At 36.6% G+C, this 19,588-nt stretch overlaps 1 protein-coding gene across 2 annotated transcripts in view; it reads right to left on the bottom strand.

The window, feature by feature from the left end:
• Nucleotides 1–8,037: 8,037 nt before the first annotated feature.
• Nucleotides 8,038–19,588, bottom strand: part of TMEM50B (transmembrane protein 50B) — a 63,058-nt gene continuing 51,507 nt past the window's right edge. For both annotated transcript variants that reach the window (XM_037832277.1, XM_037832287.1), the window contains exons 5-7: nucleotides 15,914–16,006; nucleotides 12,822–12,879; nucleotides 8,038–8,207 (exon numbers count right to left, since the gene is read on the bottom strand). In XM_037832277.1, coding sequence (XP_037688205.1) covers nucleotides 8,162–8,207; nucleotides 12,822–12,879; nucleotides 15,914–16,006 — 197 coding nt within the window. In that variant the 3' untranslated portion in view covers nucleotides 8,038–8,161. The remainder of the gene's footprint in view (nucleotides 8,208–12,821; nucleotides 12,880–15,913; nucleotides 16,007–19,588) is intronic.

Below are 19,588 nucleotides of genomic sequence, written 5' to 3'. Positions count from 1 at the left end.
GCTTTCAAAAGATTATCAACTATTTTCTCCTTTAATCAATTTACAATAAATATGGCTATCCGTTAGACTTATTTCATTTTTGCATTCAGGGCAATAGAAATATTTTGAATATTCCCTGTGGGGAGTGTTTCTCTGTAGTTGGGAAGCCTAGGAAAAGTAGTAAGCCCTTAAAGCTGACAGGGCCAGGTAGGAGCATGAGGCCCATGTGGGCAGGCAGGTAAAGTACCTGGCAAAACACTGAATTAATTGAATAAACCAATGTGTTCATTGACTATTTCCTTTCTTACAACCTCCAACGTCTCCCAACACCTCTCAGGCAACCAGCCCCAGGATCCTACTAAAGGATGTACAAAGTAAAGTAGTCTGAGCCAGGCACACATTCTGTAGGTTGTGCAATTCACAAACCTAGGAGCACCATCTACAACACAGCCCGCAAATGAACACAGCAACCCTGTAGGTGATCCTTACTTTCAAGCTGTCTTTGGCAGGACTGCCTTACCAAAATACCACAAACTGGATGGCTTAAACAACAAGAATTTATTGGCTTACAGGTTGGAGGCTAGAAGTCCAAAATCATGGTGTCGGCAGTATCAGGCTTTCGCTGAAGTCCATGGCATTCTGGTGCTGGTGGCTTATCGGCTGTCCATAAATCAATCCATGCCTCTGTCACACGGCACTGTTTTCTGTCTCTTCCTCTGGTCTTCCACTGACTGCATACAAATTTCCTCTGGGTTTTAGTTTCCTAGGCTGCTCAAAGGAAATACCATGAAACGGTTTGGCTTAAGCAATGGGAATTTATTAGCATATGGTTTTGAGGCTGGGAAAGAGATCAAATCAAGGCGTCGTCAAGGCGATGCTCTCCAGACGGCAGCGTTCTGGGGCTGGCTGCTGGCCACCCTTGGCCCTCAGCTTGTCACGTGGCAAGGTCCATGGCGGCATCTCCTGGTCCCTCCCTTCTTTTCCAAGTTCCACTGATTTCAGCTGGTAGACTTTAGATGGTACTGTGAATTTCTTCCAGCAATTTTCTATAAGAATATTCTTCTTTATAACTGAAATACCAAAAATTTTGTACAAAGTGGAAGCACAATGTTCTGGCCCAGGAGAAACTGGATAGGGAAGGGACTGAAAATAACAGATTTCAGGCTATTTCTGCCCACTCCACCCCACCCCAACCACCTCCAAAGCTGGGTTTTTCTCTAACCATATAAGAAACATTTATATATACGGGCAAGATTATAATTAGTTATAATTGGCTATATACAAATTATGTATCTCCTCTGTCATATCATGGTCACTTTAGTTCAACTCCAAATAATGCTGTTAGTAAAAAATACAATGAATTTGTTCTATTTATTAAAAATTAATCAGTCTCTCTCCCTCAAGATACTTATTAATCACAAAAGGAAAAATAGTAACTTCATGGTGGAGAAACCTGGTGGACACCACATTAACCAGGTGATCAAAGTTAAAATCACCAATACTGGGATGGCTGTGTGGTGGCTGATATCCTGAAAATGCAACATCATTTCTGTGATATTCCTGCCAAAAATACATAATCTGAATTTAATCATGAGGGAGTATCACACAAATCCAAACTGAGGAAAGTTCTACAAAACCACCAGTCTGCATTCTTCAAAAATGCACAAAAGATAAAGATTGAGGAACTGTTCCAAATTTAAGAGACACTAAAGGGACATGACAACTAACATAATGTATGATTGTGGATTGGATCCTGGAACAGAAAATAAAATTATTGTTCTTTATTAATACAAAATACAATTACTGGGACAACTGGCAAAATTTGGGCAAGGCACATAGTGCTGAGTCTACATTAATTTCCTGAGGTTGATGTTGTAATGCAGTTGTGTTTTGGGAAAATATATCAAAGTATTCAAAGGTAAAGAGGAATCATGCCTGCAACATACTGTCAAACATTTGAGAAAAAAAAAAACAGAATAAGCAAATGTGGCAAAATGTTAATATTTGGAGAATCTGAACCTTATACGGGAATTTTTTGTGCTATTTTTGCAACTTTCCCATTAGTCAAATTATTTCAAAATAAAAAGTTAATCTGTAATACCACAACTTTCATAATGGGAGGTATATATACCACATACTATACAGAATCAGTTTTTGGCTCCTGGAATAGAGCAGTTGGTAACAAGCTCCAATTACATCCTTTTCTGGTGGTTCTCTGGAGTTTTTGGTCCAGACCTCTGGGGTGGGAGAGAGGTCAAAATACTCCCCAAATCAAAGATCTGGCACTCTACATTGACACAATCCACTAGGAGCCAGCCCAGCCACACTTACAGAAATTTAAAACATCCTTCTGGCTAAAACTAAAAGAGTTGAAGAGATATATTATGATCTGAGTATTCTATGTAAAAATCTAATTTACAGATTTTGTAATAAAACTGCTACCAAAAAAACTTAACTAGCAAGCTCAAAAGCTAACAAAACCCAACTGACTTGGGATTCTTTATCATGGGACGCCACCTTGTGACAAAAGGCTAAAATGCCATCAAACTAGGAAGGAAACATTCCTTCAGACAAATCCGTGAGAGGAAAATATACTAGATACTTCGTCCTCTTAATTCTCAAACCAGGTTTACAGATGGGGAAACAGCCTTGGGGTTAGAGAGTTAAAAAGTAGCAGTGCTAGATTAAGGGAGAATAAACCAACCTAAACATAAATCCTATATTCCCCCAAGAATCCCAACTCCAAAAAACCCCACAGAATTCTCTAGTAACAATGTAACTGTAATTACCCTTCCTAACTAGCTCCCTCAGCGCCATTTTTATTCCCTACCTCAGGCTTGCCAGGGGCTTTCCCCAAGGCCAACATCATCCATACCTTAACGTTTCCCTCTTAATTTCCTGTATTCTCTAGTCTTCTGAAGCCACCGCAGCAGCATTTCTGCAAATTGTATTTCTCCAAGGTTCTTCCAGGAGATAAATTTCCAAAGTCTTGAGTATGGAAAACACTGCAAAATTAACCCCTCCCTCCTAAAAACATGCACTGAATAGGTAAAAATCTCTTAAAAAAAATTGACAAAAAAATGTTTTAACACCGCACACTTTTTTTCCAGAATACACCTAAAGAAACACCAGTGTTCCACAGAGAAGTTGGGAAATCCTGGCAGAGTGAGGAGCAGAGCTTTGGAGTCAGGGAATAGGGTCTGAGCCGTGATCCCAATCCGTGGGCAAGTTACTTAACCTCTCTGGGCAGCACTATTTTTCATTTGTGATCAAGGATAAAAGTCCTGACCCTTCAAATTGTGAAGATGGAATGAGAAAACACAAAGCACATAACAAGTTCTCAGTAAATGTTAGCTGTCATTGAGCATTATGAAGAAGGTTCTAAAACAGAAAGATCTGGCTGGTAGTAAAGTACTGAATGAGGAAAGAAATGGACTATGATAGGGAACCTTTACTATACGTTAAAAGTCCACAGGACTTTTAGTTATCTGGAAAGCCTGCAAGTAGAAGGTATGGAGGGAGGAGAAAATATTTTTCACTTGATCATCATGAAATTGAGTGGGGGAGAGGACAAGAAAAGTCAAGACTGTCTTTAGATAGTAAAGAACCAGGCTGGCATTAGAAATTAGTTCACTTTTAATAAAATGGAAATTACATAATAAAGATTTCTAGGAAAATGGGGAAGAGTTGTGAACTTTAAAAACTGTCACAATTTCCTCAAGGTAAAGAATTACTCTGGGATTGAACAAGTGTGTCTTGATTTTGTTTAGTATTTCTTCAGAAAAACCCTGAATCTATCACTTCAGGCTATTTCTTTGCTTCCAAAGCAGCAAGGAAAAGCAATCAACAAAGTGACTTAAAAAATAATTTCTGCTTCAAATAGTTTCCACTTCAGAGTTTCTAATCTTTCCCATCTGAACCAATCGATGACACAATGAAGAGCTTGCTCTGAAACAACAGCATCAGTTTAACTTGAAGATCTTTTATCAAAATGTGACCAATTGCTTGGAGTAGAATACAATGAGCCTCAGGTGATTCTCCCCACCCCCTCCATGTTTAACATGTTGTTACATGATATTTAAAATGTCTAAAGGTAGCCCCAAACTTTAAACAGAATCTCAGTACTGTAATGTTAAGAACCCCCAAGAACCAAATTCCCTGTCATCACAGGGATAAAAGAATTTCTCAGAAACCATCACTGAGGAAGCTCATACATTGGGACTATCAGTCAAAGACTTTAAATCAAATGTCTTACTGTTGCTGCAAAGGAGTGGCTAGGCCTCCCTATAATTGTGCCTAAGAGCCTCTTCCCGAATGCCTCTTTGTTGCTCAGATGTGGCCCTCTCTCTCTACCTAAGCCAACTTGAAAGGTGAAATCACTGCCCTCCCCCCTACATGGGATCAGACACCCAGGGGAGTAAATCTCCCTGGCAACGTGGAAAATGACTCCTGGGGAGGAGTGCAGACCCGGCATCATGGGATGGAGAACATCTTCTTGACCAAAAGGGGGGTGTGAAAGGAAATGAAATAAGCTTCAGAAGCAGAGAGATTCCAAAAGGAGCTGAGAGGTCACTCTGGTGGGCACTTTTACGCACAATTTAGACAACCCTTTTTAGGTTCTAAAGAATTGGGGTAGCCGGTGGTAGATACCTGAAACTATCAAACTACAACCCAGAACCCATGAATCTTGAAGACGATTGTATAAAAATGTAGCTTATGAGGGGTGACAATGGGATTGGGAAAACCATAAGGACCACATTCCCCTTTGTCTAGTTTATGGATGGATGAGTAGAAAAATAGGGGAAGGAAACAAACAAACAGACAAAGGCACCCAGTGGTTTTTTACTTTAATTGCTCTTTTTCACTTTAATTATTATTCTTGTTATTTTTGTGTGTGTTCTAATGAAGGTGTCAGGGATTGATTTAAGTGATGAATGTACAACTATGTAATGGTACTGTGAACAATCGAATGTACGATTTGTTTTGTATGACTGCATGGTATGTGAATACATCTCAATAAAATGAAGATTTTAAAAAAATAAAAAAATTTGAAGGGAGATACTTTGAGACTGTGAATATTCTCTTCCTCCACAAACTTTTACCTAATAGTTTTGTATCCATGATTCTTGCTCATGTCAATTATTACTATTATGGTTGGAATGTCATCATTCCTTCTGTATTAGTTGGCATTCTGCTGTAAGGAAGAGCTCTCCCTTCTGTCTCCTTTATTTCTTTATTAACTGTATGGACTCATGGAATCTTTTTTATTCAGTGGGTGTGCCAGTTTGAATGTATTATGTCCCCCAAAATGCCATTATCTTTGAGGCAATCTTGTGTGGGCAGATGTATTAGTGTTGATTAGATTGTAATTCTTTGAGTATTTCCATGGAGATGTGACCCACCCAGCTGTAGGTGATAACTCTGATTGGATAATTTCCATGGAAGTGTGGCCCCGCCCATTGAGTGTGGGCCTTGATTAGTTCACTGGAGCACTATATAAGCTCAGACAGAAGGAGCTGAGCTTGCTACAGCCAAGAGGGACACTTTGAAGAATGCACAGGAGCTGAGAGAGGAGCTGCAGCTTACAGAGCAACATTTTGGAGACGGCCTTTGAAAGCAAACTTTTGCTCTGGAGAAGCTAAGAAAGGACAAATGCCCCAAGAGCAACTAAGAGTGACATTTTTGAAGAACTGTAGCCTAGAGAGGAACGTCCTGGGAGAAAGCCATTTTGAAACCAGAACCTGGAGCAGACGCCAGCCATGTGCCTGCCCAGCTAACAGAGGTTTTCTGGACGCCATTGGCCATCCTCCAGTGAATGTACCCAATTGTTGATGCCTTACCTTGGACACTTTATGGCCTTAAGATTGTAACTTTGTAACCAAATAAACCCCTTTTATAAAAGCCAAAAAAAAAAAAAGAATTGGGCTAAGTTTATAAGATTGGCAAAGATTATTTAATATGAAGTAATTAAATCTAAAAAGGATCACTGAAAAAAAAAAAGCCCTTGAACTGACAAAAAAAAAAAAGCCCTTGAACTGACAGTGAATGAAAATCCTTCCATCATGGAAAAATGTAGAACCTGAAAGTTCAATGTATCTATGTCAAACACTCAGGTTCTTGCTCAGAGTGGCAATCTTATATGGTTTGATGCCATCTCTCTCTCAGGCTTTGATCCTGCTACATTACGTTGATGCATGTCAATGTCTTATTTATAGAGAAAAAATTACATAATGGAAAAATCTAGCCTCTAGCCTCTGTGTTTTCTTCACCAGGGGCAATAACACAAGGAATACAGAGGCACCTCAGAAATAGTATAATTAATAAAACAATCCCCTGGTGATATTGGTTTACACACACAGGACACTCAGATTCAATAGCCATTGAACCTGTGTAACAGTGAGAGCTTTATGAAGGACACCCCATGTGTTTTTAAATGGTTATCCCTTTGTATTCCAGCAAGTCTGTAAGAGTGGGCACGACCATTATCTCCTTTATTTTTTTTTTTGATGAGGAAACTAACAAAAGACAATTAAGTGATTTGCTCTGAATTAAAAACAAATTAATGGCAGTCAAGAATAGAAAGGAAAGACACAATTTCAAGTCTGGGATTCCTTCATAAACCTTCATACTGGCATTTTAGAAGTCTGAGTATATTATTTCTCCTTATTTATAAAGATAGACTGCTTCTTTGATCAGGTTTACTTGAATAATTGAAAAATGAAAAGCAAATTTTTATGGTTCATTTTCTCCAACAAATTCAACAATTTAGTTTGTGTGAGAAGCAATATTTATTCCAACAGGTTACAAGGGAGTTGGAACAAGTAATTAGTCTTACAATTTGTTGGAAGCAAGACAAGTTTACTGACATTTTGAGGAAAAAATACAACAAAGAAAGAATTAAACAAGACAGCATCTGGACAACAGCACAGAATTCCACGAGCTGCTTCATACTCTGTGCACTGCACATCCTCTCAGGGAGAGGAGAGAAGTTAAGCAAAATAAGGCTTGCATTAAATCTGCAATGGTGTTATAATACCCTTGATATTTTTGTGAATTACAACTAAAGGTTCTGTAAAATCTCTCTGGGGGAAAAAAAGTGCAACACAAAACCTGTATAAGAAATGAAACAAAAATAGCAATTAAGACCCAACTATCCCTTTGAAATCTCTCAGGAATACACACTGGGCAAATACAGTATTTAAAACCCAATAAAATAAGTATTTCATTGGAGTATGAACTTTCAAGTTAACGATATATTTTACAGAAACACTTCACCCAAAGCCGGAGAGCTAGAGCAAAAAAAGATGTGCAGTCAGGTCACTAAGGGGATGGAACGCCTCATTTTTCATTAGGCCACAGTAATTCTCTTCTGGAGGAAGCACTCTATCCTTAAACTAATCATTCCACTTCTTGTTATATGGTTCATACTTTTAATTTGCTTGATACTGAATTTTGTAATGCCAGATAAAGGTAGGCTATCCAAAGATTCCCCAGTAGACTAATCATTTAAAATGCTTTTATAAGAACCATTTTGCTCAGCTGCCTTCCAATCTTTTTACATTAACCATATAAAACTGAGTTCATTCAATCATGTATTTATCCTTTCTCAAATAAAGTCATATTAGAGGAATTGTTTTCAAGAGGCTTTCAAACTAGTCCTTTGAACATTTAAAAAATCTTCATATAAAAGCCCACTTCTTCAATACAGAAGAACAAACATTCTTCCTTTTAAAACATCCCATTTTTAAGCCAAAATAAATTAAAACTTGCTAAAATATCTTTTTTAATGGTTCAGTGCTTATTTCAGATTGATGGAACTATATTTTTTGTGCATCTTCAGAAATAAGATATACTAAAAGCACAGTTAACTGTAAAATGACATGATAAAACCTGGCTCAGGGAACAGATCAAGCTTTAAGTCTTCAGGAATTAAAAAATCTGATACTATTCATCCAATATATATATATATAGTCATATATTATGTACATATTAACAATCTATTCAATGAAAAGAAAGGACAAATTTCATGAAACTATTTCAACACTCAGCATAAAAATGTAGAGAAACAAAACATTTAATGTACAATCTATTCTATTTGGCAATGTGTAAATTATATTGAGAGATAAAAACTTATCTACAAATAGAATAAAACAAAAAGGAAATGTGATTTTAAGAAGTGATCTCAGGTCCACAGCTCCTCAGTTCTTCCAAATTTGTAAATCAGAGTGCTAGAAATATAAGAAAAACAATCATGAGAAAAAACATGGGGAATAAGCAATGAGAATATGCTTTGACAGGTACCTCGCTAAACCCTTTAAATCAATTCCTAAAATTAAATTAAAGTTCATGATGGTGTTAGTCTGAATTCACGTATTTTATAAAGCAGTTTGTTGCCCTAGATGGCTGAGCTTAATTAAGTATTTTTTTTTAAAGCCACGGAAGTTATTACCTAATAAATGTGTAAGGAAAAGGGATATTTCTCACAGTGGCAGGCATGAGGGCTATTTTGCATCTTGAGAATTCTACTATATCTGAATTAAAACAACTGAAACATCCTAAAACACACCATAGTGTAATTCTTCATTCGGTCAACAAATAATTATTGTATAGAGTACTGGCTATGTACCAGGAGCTTGGCTAAGTGCTGGGAAGGTGACTGTCATCCCAAACAGACAAATTTGCTTCCTAATGGAGTCTAAAAAGGGAGATAATCAAATAAATATAAATTTCCAACTGCTAAAAATGCAATAAAGAAGAGGTACATGTTATCATGAGAATAAATATAAGGATATAACCTAGTTAGAGAGGTCAAGAAAGGTTTTCCTGAGGAATGGTGATTGAAACAAGACCCAAAAAAATGAGTGGGGGTAATCTCAGCAAAGTGAATGGGTGGGGGGAGTGGAGATATGGGACATTCTGGAACCACAGTTAAATTGTGGGCATACTGGATGTGTTGGATTTGAAATCACCCAAGAAAGGATGTTAAGCAGGAATCTGGATAACCGATTTCGGCCTGGAGATAAGACTTCTGTGACTCAGCACAATAGGCAGTAACTAAAGTCCTAAACATACGTAACTTCAACTAGAGAGAGAAAAAATAACAGAAGAGAAGGCCTAGAAACAAGCCTTAAGAAACTTCAAAAGTTAGTGGCCACTCTCTCTCTGGCTAAGCCAACTTGAAAGGTGAAATCACTGCCCTCCCCCCTACGTGGGATCAGACACCCAGGGGAGTGAATCTCCCTGGCAACGTGGAATATGACTCCCGGAGAGGAATGTAGACCCGGCATCGTGGGATGGAGAACATCTTCTTGACCAAAAGGGGGATGTGAAAGGAAATGAAATAAGCTTCAGTGGCAGAGAGATTCCAAAACGAGCCGAGAGATCACTCTGGTGGGCACTCTTACGCACACTTTAGACAACCTTTTTTAGGTTCTAAAGAATTGGGGTAGCTGGTGGTGGATACCTGAAACTATTAAACTACAACCCAGAACCCATGAATCTCGAAGACAGTTGTATAAAAATGTAGCTTATGAGGGGTGACAATGGGATTGGGAATGCCATAAGGACCAAACTCCACTTTGTCTAGTTTATGGATCGATGTGTAGAAAAGTAGGGGAAGGAAACAAACAGACAAAGGTACCCAGTGTTCTTTTTTACTTCAATTGCTCTTTTTCACTCTAATTATTATTCTTGTTATTTTTGTGTGTGTGCTAATGAAGGTGTCAGGGATTGATTTAGGTGATGAATGTACAACTATGTAATGGTACTGTAAACAATCGAAAGTACAATTTGTTTTGTATGACTGCGTGGTATGTGAATATATCTCAATAAAATGATGATTAAAAAAAAAAAAAAAAAAAAAAAAAAAGTTAGTGGCCATGGAGTGGAGGATAAACCTGCAAAGGAAACAGAGGAGCAGCAGCCAGAGAAGTAGGAGAAGCTGCACCCTAGGGTCAGCACACAGTGGACATCACTGTCCACCTAAGTGCACCTTTTATGCATTTGGATGGTTTCAGTCCATCCAAAAGTCATTTATGTGGATTCCCCTCCTACCATCACAAAGGGCCGAATCGGAACTTAATTGTTCTCAACTGCTTAAGATGTCCATAAAACTTGTATCCCCAGAAGGCTGCAGGCCATGTGCCAAGAAATACAATCAAAAAAGGCAGCAGAAACTGTCAAACTTCTTTCAAACAGGGAGAGTGTCCAGGCTGCAATGGAATAAGAGGGAACTCAAGCAGAGAAAAGAGGTCTCCGTGAGTTGAGGAAACAAAAGTTGAATGTTCAGGAAAGGTAAATTGGCAAGTTTGCAAAGCACAGTACAAGACAAAAGAGAGCTGCACAGAGACAGTACCCCAGAGACATGCAAGGAGTCTCGAGTCTTCAGCTGACTGTACACGTGTAAGGAAATTATCCAAGGTGTGACAGTCAAGTTCATGTGTCAACTTGACTAGGTTATGGTGTCCAGTTGTTTGGTCAAGCAAGCACTGGCTGACTGTTACCGTCAGGATAGTTCATGGATTTAAATCATCAATAAGTGGATTCCATCTATGGCTGATTACATCTACAATCAATTAAAGAAGCTGCCTTCAACAATGAGAGAAATCTAATACAATCAGGTGACAGCCCGAAAAGGAGAATGGATGGTTTCAATAGTCAGAAGGAAGAATTTCCATCTCTACTTCATCCAGCCAGCTGCTTCTGGGAAATTCATCAAAAACCTTCACTGGAGTTCCTAGGGAATTTGGACTTGCCCATCCCCACATTCATGTGAGCCAATTCCTGCAATCTCATTTTATATATATATATATCCTGTAGATTCTGTTTCCCTGGAGAGCCCTGATTAATACACAAGGCAAAGGAAGGATCCACTGGAAAGAATAATTCCAAGCACACCTACAGGACTATAGAGTGCTCACATTCTCCTAACCAGAGTGGAGAAATCTTACAATACATGGTACACAGGAGCCACGGGAAGAATACTCAGGAGGGTATTGCCTTAGTAACAGGACAAATTAATCCTGGACTAAAACTGCTCTGGTCCTGCCTAAAAAGCTTAAGAGCAAGCCTTGAAAGGATCAAACTATTTCCAGGTAATTTAACTGCATCCCAGAACAAAGCTCAAAAAATGTTTAAAGGAATACCCAAAATTCCACCTGCCATTCAATTGCAGGCAAAGCAGCAGAAAATCAGACACAGTATGAAGAGAAAAAAGAATCATCAATGGAAAAAGACCCAGAAATGACACAGAAGATTTAGTAGAGGACACTGAAATCGCTATTATGAATATGCTCCTCACATTCTAGAAGGTAGAGGAAAGCATAAGCATGTTAAGGAGAGACAGAGAAGATATAAAGAGATCCAAATCAAGCCTCTAGAGATGAAAAGCACAATGTCTGAGATGAAAAATATAAAGGATGAGATTAATAGCCAACTAGACACTATAGAGGTAAATGTTAGTGAACTTGACCTAACAACAGAAACAATCCAAAATTTAATAGAGAGGAAAAAAGACTCGGGGGGGGGGAGGGGGGAGGAAGTACAGAGAAGTTAGTGAGCTATGAGACAATTCAAAAAGCCTAATACACACGTAATTGGAATCCAAGAAGAAATAATAGCAAAAAAGATTCCAAATTTGATGAAATCTATAAACCCACAGGTCAAAAAATTCAATGAATCCCAAGCAGAGATAAATGAAGAAGCTGCCCTATAGCACTTCATAATCAAATTGCTTAAAATCAGCGATGAAAACAAAGTTCTTCAAGGCTTAGATCCTATTTAATAATTTTGTGCGCTTGGGGAAAAATAGAATTTTAGAAATGGATGCCTAAAATACCTATCTAAAAATTAAAAAACATTCATTCTGAAAAGGCTAGGAAATGGTTTTTACTTTAGAGCTTTTAACAGACTATCCTTAAAAATAATTTTAAGATTGTTCTTTGTGATTTTTTTAATACAAAACATTTTTAAATTTACTTTGTTAGTTTTAAAATTCAATCAGAAAACTATTCCCAAACCAGCTTTTGTACACAACATGACTACTATGTATTAATTTTGACATTTTTCCTTTTCTTTTCTTTTTTTTTAAATAAAGATACTTGATATGACTTTTTTTAAAAGCACAGGCTATGGAAGCAGCAATCTGGGTTGAAATTCCAGTTGTGCATTTACTTAACTGGGAGTCCTCAAGTAAGCTCTGAGCCTTAATTCCTCATTTATAAAATGGGAATAATACCTGATTTATAGATTTAAGATAATTAAATGGGACTTAAAAGGGTAATATATAATAATGGATCAGTATATGGGGAAAAAGTACCTATTGCAAGCTACAGACTATAATTAACAGTAACATCTTAATATTACTGTTAACAGTAACAGGAGTCCCATGCCAATACAAGGGGTCAGTAATAGGAGGGAATAAGGGGTGTGGGGTGCTTTGGGTTTTCTTTATTTACGTCTGTTATTTTTCTTTTTTGGGCAACAAAAATGGTTTAAAATTGAATGTGATGATGATTGTGCAATTAGGTGATGACACTGTGAGACCCTGATTGTACACTTTGGATGGATTATATGATATGTGAATATATATCAATAAAATTTGCAGGGAAAAAAAGGGTAACATATAAAACATCCAGCTGAGGTCCCAGCATCTAGCAGAACCCCTATTAAATGGCCTATCTATGCTCTTTGGTAATAATGGAACTTTCACCTTTTAAAAGAAGTTCTATCCATTCTTATTAATCCAAGGGATTTATACATGTTCCATGTATATGCTACTTTATGATAAAAGATTATCATTTCTGGAAATGTTATAGGTATGATTAAGAAACGACTCAACTTACCTAAAAAATATAAGTGCATTTTGAAAAAACACAGCTAGTCCTGGATAAACATCAATACCTGCACACACACAAAAAAAGTAAAACAGATTAGAAGACTACAAAGCAAATGGCAGTAACAACGTATGCCATTCATAATGATATACTCTGTATATTTCAACAGTGCTATTATTCATTAACTCAAAGAAATCTATAAATTCAAAATAATAAAATTCCAATATTCTTCTAAAACAATAAGGATATAGATAATAAAGGAAAAAAAGATTACTGCCAACTGTTTTATATTCACTGAAATCTAGTTTTCAAATGAACTTTTTCCACACCCAAAAACTCTTAATTTTTATACTTTATACTGGTTTCAGAGATATCAAGTAAATTCAGGTATTAATTTGGAGTATAAATTAGTAGAGAAAAAAGGGGGGTTGCTTTCACTCTGGATAAAAGACAATGAACTCATCAGGTTTTCTCTTTGTTTCAAGTAAATGCTATGGTTCTAGCTGCATCAAAACTGCTGAGGAAGCAGCAGCGGGCACCCCCACTTGTCCCTTGGCTTCCTACGGCCAACAGAGAAACACAAATGCTAGAAAGACACAAAGTAAATTCTTAGTTACTTAACAGTCTAGAATTTATTTTCTCTCATGAATTCAGGAGTTTTATTTTGCAAATGTGACGGACATAAAAAGGATCATTACAATTTCATCATCATGCTCTTTCACTGAATCTCTCCTGGAGGGAGTAGTTATTATTTTCAGAGAAAGAGAAAAACTTGAAAATTACTTAAATTGTGGATAATTAACTTTTATAAAGCTATACGTGTTTATTAAATATACTGGAGAAGATGAAGAAACTGGTTCAATTTTTAGCTTTTGCTATGATAGTAATCAATACAGTAGCATAATTAAGAGCTCCAACTTAGAGCCAGACCCAGGGTTTGAAACCCATTCTACTACTGATTAAATGTATGACCTTGGGCAAATCACTTGACTTCAGTATACATTAGTTTTCTCATCTGTAAAATGGGCATTATAACAATACCTACCCCCAAAGGGTGTGAGAATCAAATGAATGACTATGTATAGTGCTTAGAATATTGCCTGGCCCATAAGAACTATACAAATGTTAGCTGCTTTTATGATTATTAATAGTTCAAGAAAGTCTTTACAGTAAGGGATGCAAAATGTGTTTGAAATGCCCTCTGAAGTAAAAGCATATGCGCTTTACAAACAGAAAAGTACATAATGAGCAATGAATGCTATAGAAATAGTAAGATGAGATCCATAATCAAGCAATTTCTCAGTATGTACTAGTTCTTTAAAGATTAAGATACAACCAATGAGATCACAACCTTTACAAAGTTAGTACTTTTCTACACACCATTCAGTAAGGGTAATTTATTCCCATTTTCATTATAGAAGCTGAAAAGTTTAACATCTCTTCAAATAACTATGCAGACCTTCCAAGGAAATCAGTAACAGCAGCCCACCCCTTCTTAAGAGTCAGTAATAAAATGAATTTAAAACACACTTTTTTGTATGATTCCACTTATACAAAATGGGCAAATCCAGAGCAGAAAGTAGATCAGTGGTTGCCTAGGGGTGGGGAAATGGGAGAAATGGGAAGCAAATGCCAATGGGTGTGTGTGTGGGGGGGGTTCTTTCTGAGGTGATAAAATGTTCTAAAATTGGATTGTGGTGGCTGCAAAATTCTGTGAATATACAAAAAAAAAATTCAATCGTATACTTTAAATGGGTGAAGTATATGGTCGGCAAATTATATCTCAATAAAGCTGCTTTAAAAAAAAAGTACTTTCCTTCAGATGAGCGTTATACTAGAATTATATACTCCAATAGTATGTTTAATTAACAAAAATCAACATATTTTGGATATATTCAATGAGCAATGTTATTTCAACATTAGCCAACCACTATGCTCCTCAACTCTTGACATATTGTGTGAGGAAAGACAAAAGTATTGCAAGGATCTTATACTGATCAAGCTATGAGATTTAAGGGATTCTGTCTAAAGTATTAGAAGGCCACCTATAGGTCAGGAAAAAGTGAAGTAATAGTTAAGCAAAGAAGTTGACAAAGAGATTTCAGAGATAGAGGGTCACAGGATGAATAAATGCATTATCTGAGACTGACTCCTTCTCTGGAGTGAAGGGAGCCAGCCGGTGAAATATAGTCTTTGTATGCTTCCAGAGACACCTGCTGAGATGAGGTTCTGCTTTTAATCTCCCTTAGATAAAAAACCAGGGTGCCAAGCACAGCCAGGAAACTCAAAATGGTTTAACAGGAGCTTGTTCCATTGCATCAATCATTTGCACCAAGGGTACAAACACGCCTTCAGTCTTGCCCTGAAAAAACTGCCCTTGTATCTATAACTGAAAAATTCCAAGCTGGGGTTGGAGAGGGAAATTCCGTGGAAAGAAAGATATCAAAGTCCACAACCCCTTATCTGAAATCCTTGTGGTAAGGTGTGTTTTATAATTCAGAATTTTTCAGATTTAAAAATGCTAATAGAGCTTATATATTACATACCACCCTCAGCTGGGTTAAGGCCAGCATCCCTTAAGTACATCAATATTCCTGCAATAAACCATTTTAATACTTAACACTAAATGGAATAAAGACCATAGTTAGCCCAGTGTTAGTTTAGGTCAGGTCAGGTCTTGCTGTCAAATTGGTTATGAAGAAACTTGATTTTCAGAGTTTTATGGATTTTGGAATTGTAAATAAGGGACTAGGGACCTGTCCTGATTTCTGACTTACCACTGCAACCCCCAATAAATGGGCCTCTTTTATAAGATATAAGATCCTGGCTGTCCAAGGTAAGGAAGAAAATTAGATATTGTGGAGCTGGCTGGAGAGTTACACATTTTCATCAGTGACTCTGATTACTAACCAGGGCTATCCCACTATATTCAGTGATCCCACGTAGAAGTTTTAATCAACAACTTATATATCTTCATAAGGAATGATGTCTTCAAGCCACCTGAATAATTAAGCTAACTTTTACTTGATGAAGTTAGACTAAACCACATATAAAAACATATCTGAATCTCTCCTTTGAATAAAGGAGAAATAAATACTTACTTTGGGTAACATATGCACCAAAAAGAATCCACATGGAAGCAATAAGTGACCCAAACATCAACATGAAACCAATGAAAAGCCAAACTCGAGCACCTGTAGGGAGAATGGGTATTGGGATTTTGCTCATGTTCACAGTTCTATAATGTCTTAGGAAGATATAACACTATAAACACTGTTAACTTATATATATTATGCATATCAAAGACATTTATATTTACATAAATCTGCTATAATGGTTGACTGAATAAACATTACAAAAAAAAAAATTAAAGGGATTAAACCATACCTGGAAAGGGAAAAAGGAAAACTGTTACCTTTCTACTGGCCTCCTGCAGGAGAAACTAATGCCTGAGTAAACTAAACAAGCTTCATTAGTAATTATTTGACTAAACTGATTAATTAAACCCTAAATGAAAACCACCCCTTTATATATATATATTATCCAAGTATTGCTCAGTTAGAAGTACCAAATATATTTCAGGTAGTCATCACCACACAAGAATGAGAGACTCAAAATGGAAAAGGACAAATACCGTCCCCTTTTCATCACTGTTAAGCTTCTAAAATCACACCATTACTCATACGGTGCAAACAGTGGTCATTCTTCAGGAACTACATTCAGGCTGTTTTATGGCTTAGGCAGCCAACCTGTAGCACACACCCTTGAAACATTCAAGGTCAGAAGCATCTCTTCCACACTCTATTGTATGGAATTCCAGAATCTGAATAAAGTAATCATCTGGGTGCTTTAACAGATTCAACACAACTTTAGGATAGCAGGTTAACACTTGTGTCAGACCCCTGTATACTACTGACAGCCCATCTCCCTGGAGAAGGGGAACAGATCTCTACTGAAATGAATCTAAAATCCAAGATAATTTCATACTAGAAAGTTAAATTAGCCTCAACTGCAGTTATTCTGTTATTAAGTGAACAGAGATACATATATTTTAAATACCAGATATGCAGGAAATACTGCTCAAAACTCAGTATGGTTAGAACAGCTGATATATAAGAGAAATCACCTTCTTTGTAATCTAAATGCTATTACAATACTAAGCAGATCTCCAGAAAAATAGAGTAAATACAGTAAAGTTCAGTTCCTTGGAAAAAGACATCCTCTGAACCAAATTCAAACACAGCTCTAACTAAAAGGAACTATCAAAAATCCTTGTAATTATTTTCCATCATGTCCTTTATTTATGATCACACATGTTAAAATTGCTAATGAAATTAAACAAGAAAAATATTTCTCTTGAAAAATGAGTATGCTTTTTCTTTAGCAAAAATTTCAAACTATAACATTTTCCTTTTTTCCTTTGTTGCCAAAGAAGCTCAAAGTTAACGTTAATGAGCAATTAAGAACATCCATCTGATCCCAGATTATTTCATTTATACTATATTCATTATTTTCCTAATATTTTCCTGCAAATTACTCTGGGAATTAAATAGGAATAATTCACAAATAAATCCTTTAAGCAGTATGAAGGCTTAGTGTGGTGATGGCTGATCATGCCTCTAAGACAGTTTGCCCTTAGTTTCTGGAGCAAGACAGAACTTGTACTATGCACCATATAATATAATATAATATAATATATTATAAATATAATAAATTATATTGTGAACTTTATTTGGCTAAGGAATGATCATGGAGAAAAATGTAATAATTACTTAGCAAGGGTAAGAGAAAAATATAATGGTAAAAAAGTATAGGTTTTAGAAGCAGACAGACCCCAGGCAAATACCAGTTCCACCATTAAGATAAAAGACTTTGAATAAGTTACAATTAAATTGTGAATAAAAAATAGATGATAGTAACATAATCCAAAGCAATGTCTTTGGGATGTTCTTTAAAGAAAAATGATCAAGTAAATGATTGTGTGCTCTCTGCAGAACATTTTCACCTGTGGTTGGGGATTGAACTGTGTCCCCCACAAAAGGCATGTTTGGGTCCCAGCCTCTGATCTTATGGGTGTGAACCCATTTCTAAATAGGACCTTTGAAGATATTTGTTTTAGCTGCCAGAAAACTAAAACACTTGCTAAAACACATGACTTTCTTATTCTTTACCTTCCCCTCATTCCTGACATTATCTGAGGTTGAGGCACAGAATATGCTAAAAAGTGAGCTCACACACACACCTAAACATTGTGCACTTTTAACTTCGGTTCATGCATCATTTGTCACCATCCTTCTCCCCAGTTCTCCATAAATCCCAATGGAAGTGAGGTTATAAAAGTTACATCAGCTTTAGAGCTGATCAGGTAGGAAAGAAAGCTCAGCTCTTCTCCTTTATTTGGCTTAAAATGTTATGATACTGTATGATTCCATTTATATGAAATTCTAGAAAAGGCAAAGCTATTCTGATAGCTAGCAGAGCAACAATGGCCAGGAGGTTGGGGAGGAGGGGGAATTAACTCAAAAGGGTAGGAAGGAACTTTTGGGGATAATAGAAATGTTCTATATCATGATTATAGTGGTGGTAACACAACTATATATATATATCTGCCAAAACTCATTAAATTCTATTCAACAAAGCTGACAAAAAGGAAAAAAAAAATTGTGGTACTAAACCAAAGACACTAAACGATTCTAAACTGGAAACAAGCATAGCATAGTGGTTAAAAGCATGGGCTCTGCAGCCAGACTATGTTCAAATTCTGGCTCCACTACTTACTTGCTGTGTAACTTTGGACAAGTTATTTAAGCTTTCAGTGACTTAACACCTTCATCTAAAAATGGGGACAATAAGAGTACTTAGATCCTGGGGATGTATGCACAACTATATAACAATACTGTGAGCCAGCCATTGTACAATTCAGATGGTTTGTATGGTATGTGACTATATCTCAACAAATTTGTATTAAAGAAAAAAAGAATATTTACCTAGCAGGACTATTGTGACAATTAAATAAGTTAGTATGTGTAAAGCTCTCAGGACAGCCCCTGGCACACACATGAAACATTCTACACGTATTCACTGTGTTTCTTAATCATCCTTCAAAATTCCTCTCCCACATTTCTAAACGTTCAGTTATGACCACAAATCACCTGCCCTAGTCCTTGAAGGTTGGAAATATGACTTCTAGCCCTGTGCCTTTTACAGCAAGACACTGAAATCCCACTGAAAACAAATTCCTGGATTTTAATATAATTTGTTACAACTTAACATAAAAAGACAAATACTATTGGGTGACAATTAGAAAAAAATTCAAGCTACAAAAAACCAATTTAAACAAGTAACATGTGTCTTCCAAATGATTTTGCTTCAGTCTGTGGATGCTCAGGTGATTAGACTTTAAGATGAAAAACACTGTGCCCTTGGGTCTGATGGCTTAATGTGCCCATTTCTTTGCTGTAGTTAATCACAGTCAGCCACCCCTTACATAACATTCAGGATGGAAATAAATCCATCACTAGCATTGGAAGAGTAAGCTGAAGTCCAAGACCCACTGATTTTGAATAGTAACATCATGTCTATTAAACTATGGACCATATGACATGACAAAAATGTTAACTTCTGGAATAATCTTAAAGTAAAGGATTTAAATAACATGAAAACAATTTTTTAAAATTAATAAAAAATATTCTATATCATCATTACCTGTCCTGAATAAAGACTCACTAGAGAGGCTTTCTCCCCCTCTGATAAATCCCTGTTTTGCCAGCATATTT

Source organism: Choloepus didactylus, chromosome 1 (genome assembly GCF_015220235.1).
Source record: "Choloepus didactylus isolate mChoDid1 chromosome 1, mChoDid1.pri, whole genome shotgun sequence".
NCBI classification, from domain to species: domain Eukaryota; kingdom Metazoa; phylum Chordata; class Mammalia; order Pilosa; family Megalonychidae; genus Choloepus; species Choloepus didactylus.
Note: the sequence above shows the minus strand (reverse complement) of the source record. Positions and strands in the feature narration are given on the sequence as shown.